Source organism: Rhinatrema bivittatum, chromosome 6 (assembly GCF_901001135.1).
Source record: "Rhinatrema bivittatum chromosome 6, aRhiBiv1.1, whole genome shotgun sequence".
Lineage (NCBI taxonomy): Eukaryota > Metazoa > Chordata > Amphibia > Gymnophiona > Rhinatrematidae > Rhinatrema > Rhinatrema bivittatum.
Window position 1 is genome coordinate 248,168,138 of NC_042620.1, and position 17,705 is coordinate 248,185,842.

The 17,705-nt window shown below is 43.9% G+C and overlaps 1 protein-coding gene across 1 annotated transcript in view; it reads right to left on the reverse strand.

Annotated features, from left to right (window-relative positions):
- COL18A1 (collagen type XVIII alpha 1 chain) overlaps positions 1-17,705 on the reverse strand; it is a 352,734-nt gene that overhangs the window by 61,453 nt on the left and 273,576 nt on the right. The window contains exons 31-33 of the mRNA XM_029606745.1: positions 15,567-15,668; positions 8,381-8,516; positions 557-621 (exon numbers count right to left, since the gene is read on the reverse strand). Of these exons, the coding sequence (XP_029462605.1) occupies positions 557-621; positions 8,381-8,516; positions 15,567-15,668 (303 nt within the window). The remainder of the gene's footprint in view (positions 1-556; positions 622-8,380; positions 8,517-15,566; positions 15,669-17,705) is intronic.

Below are 17,705 nucleotides of genomic sequence, written 5' to 3' on the forward strand. Positions count from 1 at the left end.
CTGCGCAGGGGGGACCGCTGCGAGCCTCTTTCGCCGCCGGCTGCCCCCTCCGGAGGGCGGCAGAGAAGGGAAGGGGCTGAAAAGCAACAAAAGGTAAGTTGCCACATGTCGAGCCGCTTCGGGAGGAGGGGATTTTCGGTTTTTAGGTTTTCATGGGTTAAAGTTGGGATCCACTTCCTGGTGCCTGTCATTTCAAATGTCATTTGAAATGTCATTTGAAATGACAGGTACCAGCGCACCCAGGATACTGTATAGGCGCTGTATTAAGCGCCTATACAGTAAAATGGGTTGCGCGGGCCTAACGCTTCGCAGACGCGGCTTACATTTGCAAGCAATTTAAATAGAGTATCGAGCGGTATGTGATCAGAACAGTGCGTGGAGCAAACGAGGGTGTGCCCGGCACTGCCGCACTCTTTGTAACGCGGCCTTACTGTATCGATCTGACTGTGGGTTGTGTCATAGGAAGAGGCAGAGTGCACACTGACATTAGCCAGGAAACGACTATGCACCGCTGTGGGGCTCTCCTCTTAGGTAAAATGTTCATTTGAGCTCTTACCCCTGAAGATGATCCTGGAGCTCCTGGAGGGCCTGGTGGCCCAGCTGGGCCTGGAATGTTGATGGCTGAAAAACAAAAAATCAGATTTAACAAATGATTTTATTTATGTAATTACATTCATTAATCCCCTATGCCAAGAGCTCAACACAATTTATAAAACAAGTAAAATCATCCTTAAAAACCTTTAATGTCACTTTGATAATATAGTCTGGACTCTGGCCTTTTCTGCACAGATTAAGCTTTATTTACAATATATCAGAAAAACAGGCAGAAAATGTCTGCTTACCTCAGCAGTGCTAAATCAAAAGGTTACAGCAATAGATCAGTCTTGTAATAGGAGCTGCCTTCACCTTGTCCCCAGGGCCTCCTCTCTTATTTCCCTGCTTATGGAAATGCCCTGGGATCAGAATTCCCTTCTTTGCTGGCTTAATTTAAAGTAGACTAAGCTAAATGCCTGGTTCTGGTCTTTTAAGGGGGTCCTGATATACAGTTCTTTACAGTCACCAATACAATAAAGTAGAGTACATATCATAGAAAATCTTTATAATTGCTGCAAAATCAAACCTAGTAAATAGCCCTCAAAATGTAAACCTTAATAAAATGAAGACATTTCATTATCCAAAAGACATATTACCCCTAATTTACAGTTATTATGGCACCCTGAAATTAATTAAATACTATGCCAAAAATGGGATTTCAAAAGATACCCTCTTTGACCTTGAAGCTCCTTGGGGAAAGAATTCTGCGAAACCGGGTTCATACAAGTAAACAGCTGAGATCTCATTTTAGCTCATTTATACTCTTTAATGATACACAAAGTAAAAAAATAATTCCTCAATCTTAAACAGCATTCAGGAATGTATTTCTTAAGTACAGATGGGTGTATGGCAAATACCACCCAACTTACAGAAGACAGTGTATCGGTGGAGCTAATCAAACCTGAAACTGGACAAGACCACGGGGCTCAGGAAGTGCTGGTGGTTCCACTGAAGGCCTGTTCAATAGATCCTTGGAAACGGGAGAGATGCCACAAGGCTGGAGAAGAGCGGTTGTGGATCTCCTTCGTGGATCTGCTTCACAAATGTGGGTGTAGAGAAGAGGCTGGAAACTACAGTTAGCATTACCTCGGTGGTGAGCAAATTAATGGAGACCATGAAGGCAAGGACAATGAACTATCTACAATCCAATGGGCTGCAGGATCTGAGGCAACATGATTTTACCAGAAGAAGGTTGTATAAAACACATTTGATTGATTCTTTTTGATTGGGTGACTAGAGAATTAGATTTCAGCACTCATGAAAAAAAATGGAAGTGGTGGAATGGATTAGAAATTAGTTAACTGGCAGACAACAGCAAATTGAACTCAATCTAAAGAGAGAAGTAGGATAATTGGAGCGTCTCAACGATGGGTTCTGAGGCGACTTCTGTTCAATATTTTTGAATGATTTAGTATAGGGGTTAGAAGTAAAAGTTTGTCTTTTTACAGAGGACTCTAAACTCTGCAACAGATTGGACACCCCTGAAGAAAAAGAGAAAATGGGAAGTGATCTAAGACAGACTCCTTGGGTTATAGTGTCTGGTGATCTGAAGGTAGCAAAGCAACATGAAAAGGTAGTGACTCAGTCCAGGGCTTCATAGAGGCATAACCAACAGGAAAACGATGATAAAGCTGGAGGTAGGATAGCAGTCCAGAGAAAGGCAACCAAAATGATGTGGGTTCTATACTAAAAGACTCCCCCATCCCCCCCACCTCCGTTTGCTCAATAGCCATTCCTGTCCAGAGCGAGGGTCTTACTTACTCACACCTGGTGGCTCCAGTGCTGTTTCTTGATAGCGCTGGAAGTGTAAGCCGCTCAGTGTTTCTTAATGCCAGCAGTTCTCTGCTCTGTGCGAGGAAAAACTTTTCTTGCAGGCAATGTGGCTTTGGCATATTGAGGTGGGAAAGGAAGTGCTAGATGTCAGGGTGCTGTTCCTATTTGCACTACACTCTTGAGGAGGCACTATGAACTGTTTCCTCCTATGCTGCTTCATCCCTACTCTGCCTATGCCTCTCACTCTCCTCTTGACAGACCTTGTGTTACAGCATCACCTTCATCCCTGTGAGACACTGGGACTCAAAGGTGAGATTCCCTTTCAACAAGGGATCGAGTAGTGTAGCGTATAGATTGTTGTTAGTCAGACTTTTCAGTCTCTCTTGCCCCTGCAGCTGTAAGGAGCCCAGAAACTCAATACCTCTGCTTCCATGCTCTCGTTCTTATGGAATCCCTTCAAACTTTCCCGCCAGAAAACCCTGCTAAGGGGTTGACATCTCCCAAGGTGGCGCTTCTGGAACGCAGGTTTCCGTGGCATCCTTGAAGCTGCTTCATGACTACACAATCAAGATGCCACAGAGGGCAATTCATCTGCTTATCTATTTATTTGTATTGTTGCTTTTATGTATTTATTTATGAATGCTTGTATTGTAAATTGCCTAGAGTTTGTCACCAGGTGCCTAATAAATAAATGAATAAGTAAAATTAATCCCTATTTCTTGAGAGCTGCTGATTCACTAACCCCTGCGGCTTCATTTAGGTGGAATTTCAGCAGGTGACAAAAAGTTGCTTTACAGGCATCCCACAGTTTCCACTTGCTTCTCCTGCAGACGTTGGCCCGCCTTTACACTTCTGTGGTAGTCCCCTGCTACTTTCCTGCACTTCTTTAAAAGCTCTACCAAGCAGTCATCCTTCTCATGAAGTCATCCCAGCTGCAGGGCTTCCTTCACTATCAGGTGCAGAGTGCGTGCAAACATCGGATACCCTGAAAGCCCCCATTCATGTATTGCCTTAATTATATTTGTGCCATTGTCCGTCACAAAGAGACCTGCATTTAAACTACTTGCGCTCCTGTCTAGCTGCCCACACACCAGCATCTCTTTAATGGTCGATAGAATATCGGCCGTGGCATGGGACTCATCGATCAACAGGGTGTGCAGCAAAGCCCACCTGCACCCTGATGCTGTCCCCTGCTAGAGCTGTCGCCTGCCCTGCCCTCTACCACTGCCAGGTCCCACCAGTGCGCCATCATGGAGAGATAAGAGTGTGTAGCATTCATGAAGGTTCAGATGTCACTGGTAAAATGCACACTACACCCCTCAGCCAGCAGCCACCCAGATGTGGCTGTGGCATTGGCTGTTCGGGCTGGGAGTGACCTTCCTACAAAAGGTGATCCTAAAGGGGACTGTGTAATTTGGCACTACCACCTGCAGGAAATACTTAAAGCTCACATTCTCCATTAGCTGTAGAGGCTGGTCATCAAGGACCACCATTTCCCTATTGCTCCTGGGGACAGCTTTTGATACTGCTTACCTCCAACCCCAGGTCAATGCTACTGAAAACCACCCCACTTCCTCCTTGGTGGGCTGTTGCTTCTGACACAAGGCAGGGGGGCTGCTGGCCTGCTGCTTTGACTGCTGGAAGAGGCTGAGGGTGTGGGATGAGCTTGGGGCACACGTGCCTCTCCTTTTCAACCACTTTCCTCTGGAAGAATGGGTGCCCTGGCTACTACCGCCACACTCTACAGATGACAATGCTCATGAATGATGCTTCTTTAGGTAGTTCAGTATATCAGTATTTTTAAGATGCCCCACTTGCTAATGTCTGCTTATATCCTTGGCACAGGGAATACACTGAGCCAAACACAGGTCCTCCCTCTCTTTATAGTCCATCCAGATGATGGATTTCTTTTGTGATCCTTTCTCTACTTCCTTGAAGGTAGATACTGGTACTGGGGTTGAGGTAGAAGATGGACCCTGACAAGCAATGCCAGGGGCATCAGGCACACTCTGCATCTGCACTGTCTGTTCTTCCTCACTATCAGCATTACTATTTTTCTCGGTCCCCTCGATTGCCACCGGAGAGGTTAAGAAGCTATCAACTAATCTTCCTAAACTTTCTTCAGACTCTGAAATGTCTTCTTCAAGCAGTCTTGCACAGGATAATTCATCTTCAGAAGAATCAGAAGCACATATTCTCTGCGTTACCTCTGTAGCAGAGGATGAGCGGGCGGTTGGATATGGGGCTTGCACATCTGCTATCTGTACTGCTCCACTGCTACTGTATGCCTTGGATACTGCTTCCATCTTTACCCTTGCCTCCAAAACAACAGGGGCAAAAAAGCAGGAGATGGCACAGCATCTCCAAATTTCAGCCCCTTCTGGCTGGAGCTATTCGCCTTGCTTTCAAATTTTGATTTGAACAAGTCCTTTTTTTCAACTTAGTTGGGGGCTTCCCTGTTTTAGTGCCTCCTCTGTAGAGAACATTTTTAATTCTGCCTCTCCCTGACATTGCTGCCTGCCTAGTACTGTGGATATGGATAATAAAGGTCACTCTGTTATTGACTGTGAATACACCAAACCTATGATGCAGCTGTGACTGATGCCTGCTGTATGCTGCTTGCTTTTTACTCAGCCTCTCTGGACTGGACTGGTGCAACAGTGTTCACTGCTCATGCCCAGTATTCACCAAAAGGGAAAAAAACCACTTTGTACTGGCACTGCCATTCCCCCCACTTTCTTCCTTCTACAAATAGACCCTGCTGCACCCTCACCCAGAGGAGAAATAAAAAACAGCAGCAAAGTGCCTGCCTGCCTGCCTGGCAGCTTGGCACTACTTTCCACATTGGGTGACATCAGTGCAGCAATACTGAAGCAGCAAGCCAGGTAACCAAACACATTTTTACTAAAATTGAAGTCGATGACAAGGGAGCATGACCTGTGGGATGATATAATTCATAACTCTGGTTCAGAACTGTGGCTCATTCAGCCATTCCCAGAATCCTCAGAGGGCTGATTCACACTGACAACTGCTGAAATATAGTGACTTTCTGACTATCACAGATTCAAAGGATGTAGAAGAGTTGGGAAACTTGTGGCTCTGCAAAGCCTATAATTAAAGGCCAGGTGGGCATCAATGACAATATTTGCACCACAATACAGGGAAGCTTGGTTTGCATGAAGCCAAGATGCAAGCTTTTGTCTTACAAATGCCTATCTCAACGACAGGAGCCAGGTGAAAAGATTCTTCTTTAAGGTTACAAAGTCCTGGCGCCAGTAAACGGAATTCAGGCCGAGCTTCTATTCAGAATACAGACTTGCTATCTATTTACACAACACAGCGGATCAAGAGAAGATCAGAAGAAACAAAGGCCATCAAAGCCATGTTGATAAAGGAACTTTTATGGTGGGAGGATGGACAGGTTTAGCTGGTGAAGAATTCTCAGTTGGGGGGAGTGATCCTCACAAGCATTTTCTATGCATGATAGATTGTCATGACAACAGCATAATGTATCTTTGTAAATGAGTCTTTGAGCAGTCACGCCATTCTGGAAACTTCGGCGGTGCTGTATGTTTGACTATAAAAGTAAGGGCAAGGCCTATATTCGGAGAGATGCTTGTTATTTGAAAGACGAAGGGCACCCATTATATAGCATCTCCCAGGAACACTTTAAAGAAAAGCCAAATAAAATTTACTTTATACCATTTTGTTGAGTCTAAGTGTTCTTGTGTGCCTGGCCCTGAGTACAGAAATTATGTACAGGGAACAGAGCAAAATATACAATCTCCTCTCAGAACAAAGTTTAAGAAGAAAAAATCCAGCACTGTGTCCAGACTGCAGGATCAGCATCACTGCTAATCTGCTAGATCCAGTGACCAGCGATAGGCTGGAACTGAAACCAGCTTTGCTCTGATATGCTGTCTCATTGGTCTCCTTGCCAATACAAGTCCTGCCCAATTCCCACCTGTCTAGGTCAATGTTGTGAGGTATCTTATGATTCACTGGGAAGGGCTGGTTGCTATGCTAACAGGGTTGAGCTGGCTGGCTCTTGATAACAGTAACATTTTTAAACTGTCAGTACAGCGAAGAAATACACCAGTTACCTTCCCATTTATTCCTATGAGAAAAAAAGACCCATAAGAAGTGAATGATATCAAAATGAATGAAACTAATGGGATGTGTTTCATTTGTGGGATGTCCCCATTTGCTTCATAGACCCCATGAATGAAATGAATGGGATCCGTTCATTTCAGATGCACATTCGTTTTAAAACAAATGCACATCCCTACTGCCAGCTCAGAAAGACTCAAACCATGAGTCACCCTGCCCCAACAGGGCAGTGGTGTCAAAGGAAGCTATTAGTTCTAACTGTATCAAGCGAGACAAATTCCTATTCTATTCTGTCTTGCAAAAGTCTTCATACTTTGTACTGTTTTTTCATTCTGCTGTCTGAAAATGTAAATCAATGTATTAAAGTAGGAGTTTGTTTCACTGATCTACACAACAAAGCTTACACTTTCATTGCAATTATAGAAATATTCCAAAAGTAATTAAGAATAAAGATTCAAAAAGTATTACTTGCATAAGTCTTCACATCCCCTGATTCAGTATTTGTGGAAGCTCCTTGTAAAGCAGTAACAGCCGTGATTCATTTAGGAATAGCGTCTACTAACTTTGCACCGCTGAATGGAGCAGTTTCTGTCCCTTCATCTGAGCAGAAGAGCTACAGATGAATGGATACAGATTTTCTGTTGGATTCAAATCTGGGCTCTGTCTATGGCAGATTGTGACAGGTTTTCCTCCTGGATCTGTCTGCACTTTGCGCCATACATCTTTCCCTCCATCTTCAAGAGCCTCTCTGCCACCACTGCTGCCAAGCACCCATACCTGCACTGTGCTTTATTGTAGGGATGGTATTAACAGGGCGAAATGCTGTGCTTGTTTTGCACCATACACATCGCTCAGCACCGAGATCAGAAAGTTTGCTTTGGTTTCATCAGACCACAAAACCTTCTCTCACGTGCGTGCAGTGTCTCCTACATGTTTCTTTGGAAACATCATGCGGCACATCATGTATTTTCTTCAGCAGTGGTTTCCTTCTTTCCACCCTCCCATACAGACCACGTTTGTGGAGTCCACTTGAAATTCTTGAACAGTTAACATTTTCCCTAGTCTCAGTCAGAGAACTCTCTAGTTCTTTAAAGTAATATTAGGCTTCACAGTGACTTCTGCAGCAGTTTCCTTAACTCGCAGCTACTGACTTTAGACGGTTGGCCTAATCACAGCAATGTTTTGGTAGTGCCAAACCATTTCCATTTTACAACGATGGACCTTACAGTGCCTCAAAGGATATTCAAACACATTGAACCTTTCTCATAGCATTCCCAATCTTATACCTTTGAATAACGTTATCCCATAGTTCTTTTGGAGAGCTCCTAGTTCAGCATATTCTGATATTTGCTTCAAATTCACTTCATACAACACAGACAGCTTGATTCTTCATCCAAGAGTATTTGAATCCACTCAACTACAGTGACTAGTCACAAGTGGGCTCTATTTAATTTATTATCGGCTTTGTTAAGGCAATTTTGTGAACTAGACCTAATTTGGGTTTGCTCTGACAAAGAGTACGAAGACTAATGCAATCAAGGATTTTTTTTTATACTTATGGTATTCATTTTTGAATATTTCTATGATTGTTCTTTCATGATGAAAATGTATATGTTGATTAGATAAATGAAACAAACTCCTATTTTAATGAATTTTGATTTGTATTTCTTAGCAGCATGTGAAAAATATCACGGGTGTGAAGACTTTTACAAGACCCTGTAAAAGTTTAGCCCTAGGTCATCTACTAGAGTTATCAAGGAAGTTTCCATACTAAATCCTGCAGAGAAACCGGAATGGCAAGGGTCAAGGCATCTATTCTTAATCAGAAAATTGTCAAATTTTACCAGACTCAGATTTAGAGTCTTAGTCCGACTCAAGTTTTATTTTCAGACTCCATACTTACTTTGTCTGTGAGGTCCAGGAAATGAGGGGGATCCTGGTGGCCCAGGAAGGCCTGGGGGACCTGGTCGTCCTTCATATCCAATACCTGGTGGACCCTGTGGTCCTGGAGGGCCGGGTGGTCCTCTAACACTTTCTCCCTGGGAAAAGAATAAAAATAATATGTATTTCCAATTTCTAATGTCATTGTGGAAATGCTGAAATGGCGGTAGATTTTGATAATTCTCATTAAATTATCGGAGAAGAGTTTATTATTTATTTCGCTTATGGAATGACACCTTTTTGTATATTATGCTGATTTACTGGAAGAGGTCTTTCTGTATATTGCACTGGTTTTATTAGAAATATTTTTTGTATGGGTTTATAAGCAGGTAGTTTCTATGCATGGTGTTGTTTATTGTAGCTCCCGATTGTCTTTTCAATGGCAATGGTTACCAGTTTTGTCTTTCTCTGTGCCCTGAAGCTTTAGCTAGGGAGTTGGTCTTTTTTTCTCTCTTTCTGAAGTATCTGTTCTCTCCCTCTTCTTTTTTTTAGTGCAATATGACCTTTTTCTAGTGCCCACTCTGATCTCCCTGGTAGTCCCTCTGAACTTTCCCATTGCTCTCTCTGGCCTATTTCCTTTTCTTGTGTGTTCCTTCTTCCTCTTATCTAGTGTCTTCTCTGACCTCCTCCTTTCTTGTGTTAGGTGTCTAGTTTGCTATCCTCTCTAAGATGACCCCTTTGATTGTTCATTCCTTTGTATCCATTCTCTCTCTTTTGTTTTCAATGACATTAATAATAAGAGGCGGGATGTGCTGCAGTGCAGAGGTGAGGGAGCAACGAAAAACTCAATTTCTGGAGAGAGGATGTGAGTGTATGGCTGCTTGAAGGCTGAGCTCCCGACCATGATATATTAATACTTTCCATTGTGTTGCAATCTGCCCCCATCCAGCATCTAAAGGCAGCAAATCAGCCTCAGATTCCCCTCAGCGATGTCTGAATGCAAAAAAAAAAGTCAATTTGAAGCATTTTTCCTTCAAGTCGTTCAAGGCTTGAAAACCCAATAGCCCCTTGGAGGAGGAGGACAGAGAAAATGGCAGCGAGGGAAGTGGGGCACAAATCGGACACTGACAATAATAGCACCACGACTACACAGATGGCCGTGCCACTCTCCAGGGAGGAGTTCCAAAATTGGTTTAGTGAGCTGCAGCAAGACATGGGCGCCTTGAAAACAAACTCAGATCCATAATCAGCGAGCTGCATCATGTGTACGCGGAACTCGGGAATCAAGTGGACACTACGGAGCACAAGTTAGCAGAGCACGAGGCGCCGTGGGAGAAAACTGCACAAGACATGAAGCGGTTGCAGGATGATAACTTCATAATAACCTGAGGGAGCCGCATACTCAATATGCACAACTGGTTGCAAGGATCTGCACTGCAATCCTGGGGAGTATGGAAGAGTTAGAGGAAGCATCCAGAATTAAACTGGTGCATAGAGCACTCACCCATCCGAGGGGCAATGTCCCCAGGGACATAGTGGTATGTTTTCATGAGCATACAATGAAGAGAGTGATGAATCAGGCGAGGAAGCTAAAAGATTTTAATGGAAAGGACATAAGGTAGGAAGTATTCCAAGGATCTCTCTTTGATGACAATTAAGAAGAGAATTCAGAGAAGTGCTACAAATTGTGAAGAAAGGAAATCATTGCTATAAATGGCTTTTTCCATCTGATTACAATTTGCTGTGAATGGGTAACCTCCTGAGTGAAAACAGTGGAGGAATCTGAAAGATCCTACAAGCAGCAGGGCTGTTTGAAAAAGTGGATCGTGGTTCAGGGTCATCTTCTCCTGCTACCTACAGAGAGTGCAGTTCCAGGTGGTGTAGGGGTGCAGTCCGGAGGGGAAACGCCTCAGAAGAAACTCGGGAGTATCTTTGTCATCCAGAGATGAGGTAACTTGACCGGAGAGCTGGAAATTTATGGACTTAGTGAGATAAATGTGGACTGAGTTGTTTAGATGGTTTGATTTTTTTTATAAATCTGGTTATGATAATTTTAGAGACTTTCTGAGTTGTAGTTTTCAGTTAAGGGTGGGAGATGAGATATTATGGAGGAGTGGGTATGGTGTTTTATTAGAGTGATGGTCGGGGGATAGATCTTCTACAGTTGTGGAGGGGAGGGTGTCATTCCTCGAGGAAGTAGTTTGAGTAGTATGGGTGGGAAGGGGAAGAGGGAGGGGAAGGGATCGGGAAGGGGGGAGTGATTGGGTTCCTGGTAGAGTGGAATATGGGGGAATTATTGCGGAGGAAGGATGTTTGATGAACGAGGCAGCAGGGATGGTGAGTGCGGGGGTGAGATTATAGAGGAGGGCTATTGGTTTCGTTATTTTTACTGCTCAAGGGGAGAGCCAGAGAGCAATAGAAGGTTATGCAAAATGGGGATTCTAAAGATTATGTCTTAGAATATTAAGGAGCTAAACAATACACCAAAAGAAAATGTTGCTGATGGATGCGGTTCATATGAAAGCAGATATCCTCTCATGTCAGTAGATTTATCTGAGGAAGAAATATGAAAGGCTGATGGCTTCATAACATTTCCCACAGCAACCTTTCTTGCAGCACGACTGCTAACAAGAATAGAAGGGTGAGGATTCTTTTTTTCAAAAAATGTGGTGGTGGATGTGTTGTCTACAATGAAAGATCTGGAGGGGAGCTATCTTATAGTAAACTTTAGAATGTATATTAATATATTTACATTAGTGAATATTTATGGGCCTAACTTCACAGGGAATGTTTTTGGAGGGGTTTTTAAAAAATTTATAGCAATGGGTGGATGGTCATATTATAGGCTGCGATGTCAATCTTAGCAGCTTTCTTAGACAATAGTGAAGGAAGTGTATGTGTGTGTGTGGGGTCTTTAAAGGCTAATAGGAAGGAGTTAAAAGTGCTTATGGCAGATCGGGGGTTGGTAGACATTTGGCGTTGATTGCACCCTACAGAACAGATTTACACTTTCTTCTCCCAGGCCCATAAGATTTATTCTAGAATAGACTACTTTTTGATTGATAAAGCCTTGGGGGTATATTTTAGAACATGCGCGTCCATGTGTGCTGATTTTATAACATGCATGCGTACCCCCTACTCTAACCTCCCATCCCATCCCCTTCTCCTCTCCACCCCCTAAACCCTATCTTCTACCTTTTTTTTTTCTTATTTTGTTGCTTACTGCTCCAACAGAGCAGTAGCAACTTGTGCGTGCCAGGATTCCCTTCCCCAATAGAGCGGCAAATAGCCGCTGTATCAGCCGCTTCCAGCCCTGCCCCCCCAGACCACCCTTTTTCTTTGGCCTGGCACTTCTGCACGTAATGGGAGTTATGCGCGTGGCTGGGCCCCTTTGAAAATGCGCGCAAGGCCTGAATAAGGTGAGGAAGGCAAAAACAGAATCGATAACATGGTCAGATCATGCTGCAGTTTGGCTGAGCCTGTCGGGTTTAGGGGGCAAAAAAGGGGGAATGTTGGAGATTTAATGAGAGCCTATTAGATAATCCAGAATTTTGTGAGCAACTGAGAGAAAGGGTATGCGGGATTATGTTGAAGAAAATGCCACTGGAGATGTCTCAGGGGGAATTGTTTGGAATTGCTTTAAGGTGGTTGCTAGAGGGAAAAGGAAAAGCAGAGGATCTATTACAGAAGATGGGCAAATTGGAGTTATGTCATAAAAGGGTAGTCAATCTGCAGGTCGGTTCTCAGTTGGAAGCATTATGGGAGGAATTGAAGAGTTTGGATATGGGGGAAATTATCTTTCAACTGGATAAGGTTAACAGGAGTTTTTTGAAGGGGGGTAACAAAGCTAGTAGGATATTAGCCAGAAAGCTCAAAGTTAGGGTGGTACAGAACCGGATTTTGAAAATCAAAGACAAGTCTGGGGTCATGGTTCTGGATAATGAGAGTATAAGAGCTTGAGTCACTCAGTTTTATCAGGAGTTATACTCCAAATGAAAGGCTATTAAACAAGAGAGTATAGATAAGTTCTTAGATGGGATTGAACTACCAAGAGTAGGCAGCATTCAGCAGGAATGTTTAAACAAGGAGATTTTGGGTTTTGAAGTGGATTAGGTGACTAAGGAACTGAAGATAGGTAAGTCTCTGGAAACAGATGAGCATCTGTGCTCAGAGGTGGCTGCTCCTTTGGCGGCGGCGGCATTTAATGAGCTGGTCATGGAAGGTTCCATAGTGGAGGATGCCAATAGAGATGGGATAATGGTGTTGGCAAAGCCAGGGAGAAATGCAATTTTATGTGGACCTTACTGGCCCATCTCCCTTATTAATCTGGATCTAAAAATATTGACAAAAAGTTTAGCAAAAAAATTAGGAGGGATAGCCCCGGAGTTGATCCATCAGGACCAAATGGGTTTTGTGCCACAAAGATTGGAGACTGACAATGTTCGAAAAGCAGTAAACTTGATTTGGTTGGCTCAGCATAAAAATATTCCCCTGGCTTTGCTAACAGTGGACACCAAAAAGGCGTTCGATATGGTTCACTGGGAATATTTATTTTCAGTGCTAGAAAAATTGGGACTAGGAGGGAATTTCTCAAAATGGATTAGAAAACTTTATGCCAATCCAAGCGCTTTTATAAAGTTAAATTGGGGGTAATCAAGGGCTTTCTCAATAGAGGGAGGCACAAGAGAAGGATGCCCACTATTCCCTTTGCTTTTTGCGTTATATCTAGAGCCCTCAGTGGCCAAAATACGGTGCTCAAAGATAATTTGACTTAGAGTGGGCGATCAGGAATACAAGCTATGTTCGCTGATGATGTACTGTTTACCTTAGTACACTCAGAGGTATCATTAACCCTGTTCATGGAATTGCTGGCTAGCTTTAGTGGAGTATCAGGCTATAAAATGAATGCAGAAAAATCAATTTTTTAATATCTCTGTTCCCGCTGAACAGGTGAATTTTATTAAGAAGTGATTAACTCGGCTATGAAGAATATAGGGGTGAAAATAGCTTCTACAATGGATTTGTTATTTAATCTGAATTATGACAACACATGAAGAAAAATTGTTGAGAATTTTCAGAGGTGGGAAAGAGGAGATCTATCTTGGTTGGGCAGAATTGCCGCCATAAAAATGAATAATCTTCCAAGGTTTTGTTACTTATTTCAATGCTGCCTGTGTTTATTTCTGAAGCCTGCCTTGCGGTATGGCAGCGGAAGCTTTTCCACTTTATCTGGAAGAGAAGACCTCTGAGGGTGAGCAGACGGGAGATGTATTTGCCTATTATGTGGCTTCACAGGTTAAAGTGGTTTTGGATTGGCATCGGGGAGAGGAGGACAAATGATGGATGGGATTGGAGCAGTCTGTGTTACAGGGTATATCTCCAGATACTTTTGTGTGGCTTCCTGAGAAGGCGAGAGTGGTACTGAAAGCTGTGCCACTGGTCCTTGCTCTCACATTAAAGATTTGGGATGGGGGAAGGCACACCTTGTGGGGGACAAGCAATATTTTCATAGAACGTCTCTCTTCTCAAATAGGGAATTTCTTCTGGGGTGTTTTCCAGCTGTGTCAAAATGCTGGACAGAGAAGGGATGTTGCAGGCTGGAACAAATCTGGGATGGTAAGTGATTACCGAGATTTGAGGAGGTGAGGAATGCTTTCAGGCTTGCACCCACAGATTACTATTTCTATCTTCAGGTGAGTCACTTTGTCCATCAGAGGAACTTAGGCAGGGGAGAAATCCCTTTTTGAAGGATTTTGTGACAAAGCTAAATGGGCGACTAGAGGGATCTCAAATGAGAATCTCAAACAGACCCCCACACATATTGTTGGGTGGGAAAAAGATCTACAGTGCACATTGGGGGTAGATTGTGGGATCTTCGCTATATCCATACAAAATGGAGTTCCATTTGGGCTACAATTGTAGAAAACTGCTACAAATTGCTATTTTGCTGATACTTCACCCAGGTCAGATTACACTCCTTATACCCGAATGTGGGGGATTTATGTCGGAGGGAATGTGAATTAAAAGGAACCTTCATACATGTGTGGTGGGAATCTCCAAAGATCACTGCATTCTGGGATGAGATCATCCAACTAATCTCTTAGATAGTGGGGGAGAGGAGTCCAAAAGATCCACTGTTTTTTCTACTAAATATACCACATGGGGAACAGGAATACACTGATGTATTTTTATCACACCAAGTAATCATGGCAGCTAGGGCGGAAATAGCATTCCTGTGAAGAAAGCCAATGGTATCAACCCTACAGAGAGTGACTCAAGGGTTGGATAAAGTACACTATTTGAACAAGCTAACCGCAGTTAAAAGAAAGCAATTGGGCAAGTTTAAGAAATTATGGTAATGGCTTGCTGCCTGGGACTCTCGGGTTTAAGGCAATGGATGAGCATAAGAGGGGGTTGAGTTAGAATGGTGGGTCTTGAGCTGATGGGGGGAAGGAGGAGGGCTGGAAGGGAGAAGCTTCATTCATTTGACATGTATGGTTTGTTGCTGAGGGTTCTGTGGTGTGGAAAATATTGGATATACAGTGAACATATTTCATTTCATTTAAATTTATTAATCACCTAACACAAATAGGCTAGGCAATGTACAGTAAAAACATACATAATAAAATAAAGTACATGTAATCAACCATACACTTGACATACAGAAACCTTTAGTTTCACAGAAACTATAGTAACAAGTACCTTACCTAAGGTAAACTAAATAATCATTAATACTATGTTCCTTACAGTATATCTCACACATAGAATCAAGAATAAATCTCAACTTAAATCACACTAAAATACATTTAAGGCACGATGGAGCAAATACTCTTTCAAGAGATGTTTGAATTTTTTTACACTGTCTAAGGACCGAAGTGGCTTTTTGAAAGAGTCTACTATAAGATGCTACTGTCTTAGATGGAAAGATGTTTGGGGTGAAGCAGTGGATTTTTCGGTGCATGTATTTGTAAATGTTCTAGTCTATGTAAACTCTGATTTATCAGTTCAGGTTGTATTTAATTGTATATTAATTGTTTTCATAAAAAAAAACATCAATTAAAAAAAATAACAAGAAGCAGGTGGCATCTTATAGACTAACCAGTTTATTGAGGTATGAACTTTTGAGTCCACTTTGTCAGGTGACATTGGTTCTCTCCTGTCAGCATATATGCTAAGCTTATTGTAATGGAATAAATGTTTGAACTTACCTGAGGTCCTGGGGGACCAGGGGGGCCAGATCCATCTGAATGAAAATACTCTTTGCCTGCTTCACCCTTTTCACCTTTCTGTCCTGCTTCCCCTCTCTCCCCCTGCGGGAAAAATGTTATATTTCAACATAAATATCAAAATTCTTCTATAGAAATTTAAGAACAGCAGGATAAGACAGGAAAATATTGGAATCAAGAAATGAGAAAACACAGTTACTTACCTGTAACAAGTGTTCTCCTAGGACAGCAGGATATTAGTCCTCACACATGGGTTACATCAACAGATGGAGCCCAGCACGGAAAACTTATGTCAAGGTTTCTAGAAATTTGACTGGCACGCTGAGCATGCCCAAGGCTTCCTGGAGGCTACCAGGACCTGAGAATCATTCTCCAACAGGTCAAGGGGCTGCAAGATTAGCCTCTCAACACCCAAGCCAATAGGGACAACACCCTGAGGTTGGGATGGGGCAGCCTGCCCTGATCCTGTGTGACAAGGTCCTGGGAGGTCCCCAGACTGATCGGGTCTCTGATAGAAAGATCCCGCAGGAGCGGGAACCAAATCTGCCTTGGCAGTGAGGGGCTATGAGGATCATGGTTCCCTTGTCCTGGCGGAACTTCAGGAAAGTCTTCATCACCAGTGGAAGTGGAGGATACGCATATAGGTGACCCCTGCCCCAATGGCAGGCAAAGGTGTCTGTGGCTGGTTTGCTCTTCCCCCTGTACAGGGAGCAGAATTGTTTCACCTTGCTGTTGCAAAGGAAGGCGAAGAGATCCAAATCTGGGGTTCCCCCGAGGCAGAAGATCCAGTCTGCTACTGCCGGATTCAGGGACCACTCATGGGGTCGGAAGGGCCAGCTGAGGCCATCCACCACCACATTCTCCATTCCCGCAAGGTTCTTGGCTCGGAGAAGCATGCCCTGAGACCAAACCCATGACCAAATCTGAACTGCTTCCTGACACAGGAGGAACAATCTTGAACCTCTCTGTCTGTTGATGTACCATATTGCCAACCTGGTTGTGGTCTGGATTAAGACCACTTTGTTAGATAAGTGAACCCGGAATGCCCAAAGCACATCATAAATCGCTCAAAGCTCAAGGAATTTGATCTGCACTGAGCTTCCTGAGCAGACCACAGGCCCTGCGTGCAGAAGCCCTCCACATCAGTGCCCCACCCTAGGGTTGACGGATCCATGGTGAGTACAATCTGGGAAGGGGGAGACTGGAAAGGAACCCCCTGTTCCAAATTGGGCAGATTCTCCCACCAAGACAAGGAGGCCTGGAGCACCAGAGTAACGCGGATGCCCACATGAAGGTCCTGGGTGACTTGCTGCCACTGGGACTGCAGGGTCCATTGAATCCTGCACATATGCAAGCGAGCCAAAGGTGTAACATGGACAGTGGCTGCCATGTGACCCAGAAGGTGGAGCATGAAGCAGGTGGAAACCTGCCAGCTCCAGTGAACCAGACCCACGAGAGATTGCCAGTGTGAGTGCATGATTGCGGGGCAGATAGGCTCTGGCCTGAGCTGTATCCAGCTGGGTGCTGATAAAGCTCAACTGTAGTGACGGGGTCAGATGGGACTTCGAGTAGTTGATGACAAACCCGAGAAACTCCAACACCTGAACAGTCAAGTGCAGAGACCAAAGCGCCCCCATGTCTGGGAGTCGCTATTAACCAGCCAGTCGTCCAAGTAGGGGCACACCTCCACCCCTAGACAGTAGGAGGTGCACTCCTACTGCTGCCAGGCACTTGGTGAAGAAAGGGGGGGCTGAGGCTAGGCCAAACGGCAACACCCTGTATTGGAAATACCTCTCGCTCATGACAAACAGAAGATACTTCCTGTGGCTGCGGAACATTTCAATATGGGCATATGCGTCCTTGATATCGAGGGAGCAAAGCCAGTCCCCTCCTTGCAGGAGTGGAATCAGGGTGCCAAGAGAGACCATTTTGAACTTTTTCTTTTCAGAAACCGGTTCAAAGCTTTCAGGTCCAGAATAGGGTGGAGTCTACCTGTTCTCTATGGAATCAGGAAATAACCCCCTCCCCTGCTGCTGCAATGGGATAGGTTTGACTGCTCCAGCTGTTATGAGAGCAGAGAGCTCTGTCAAGAGGATTTTCTGAAGTGAGGACTGATTCCAA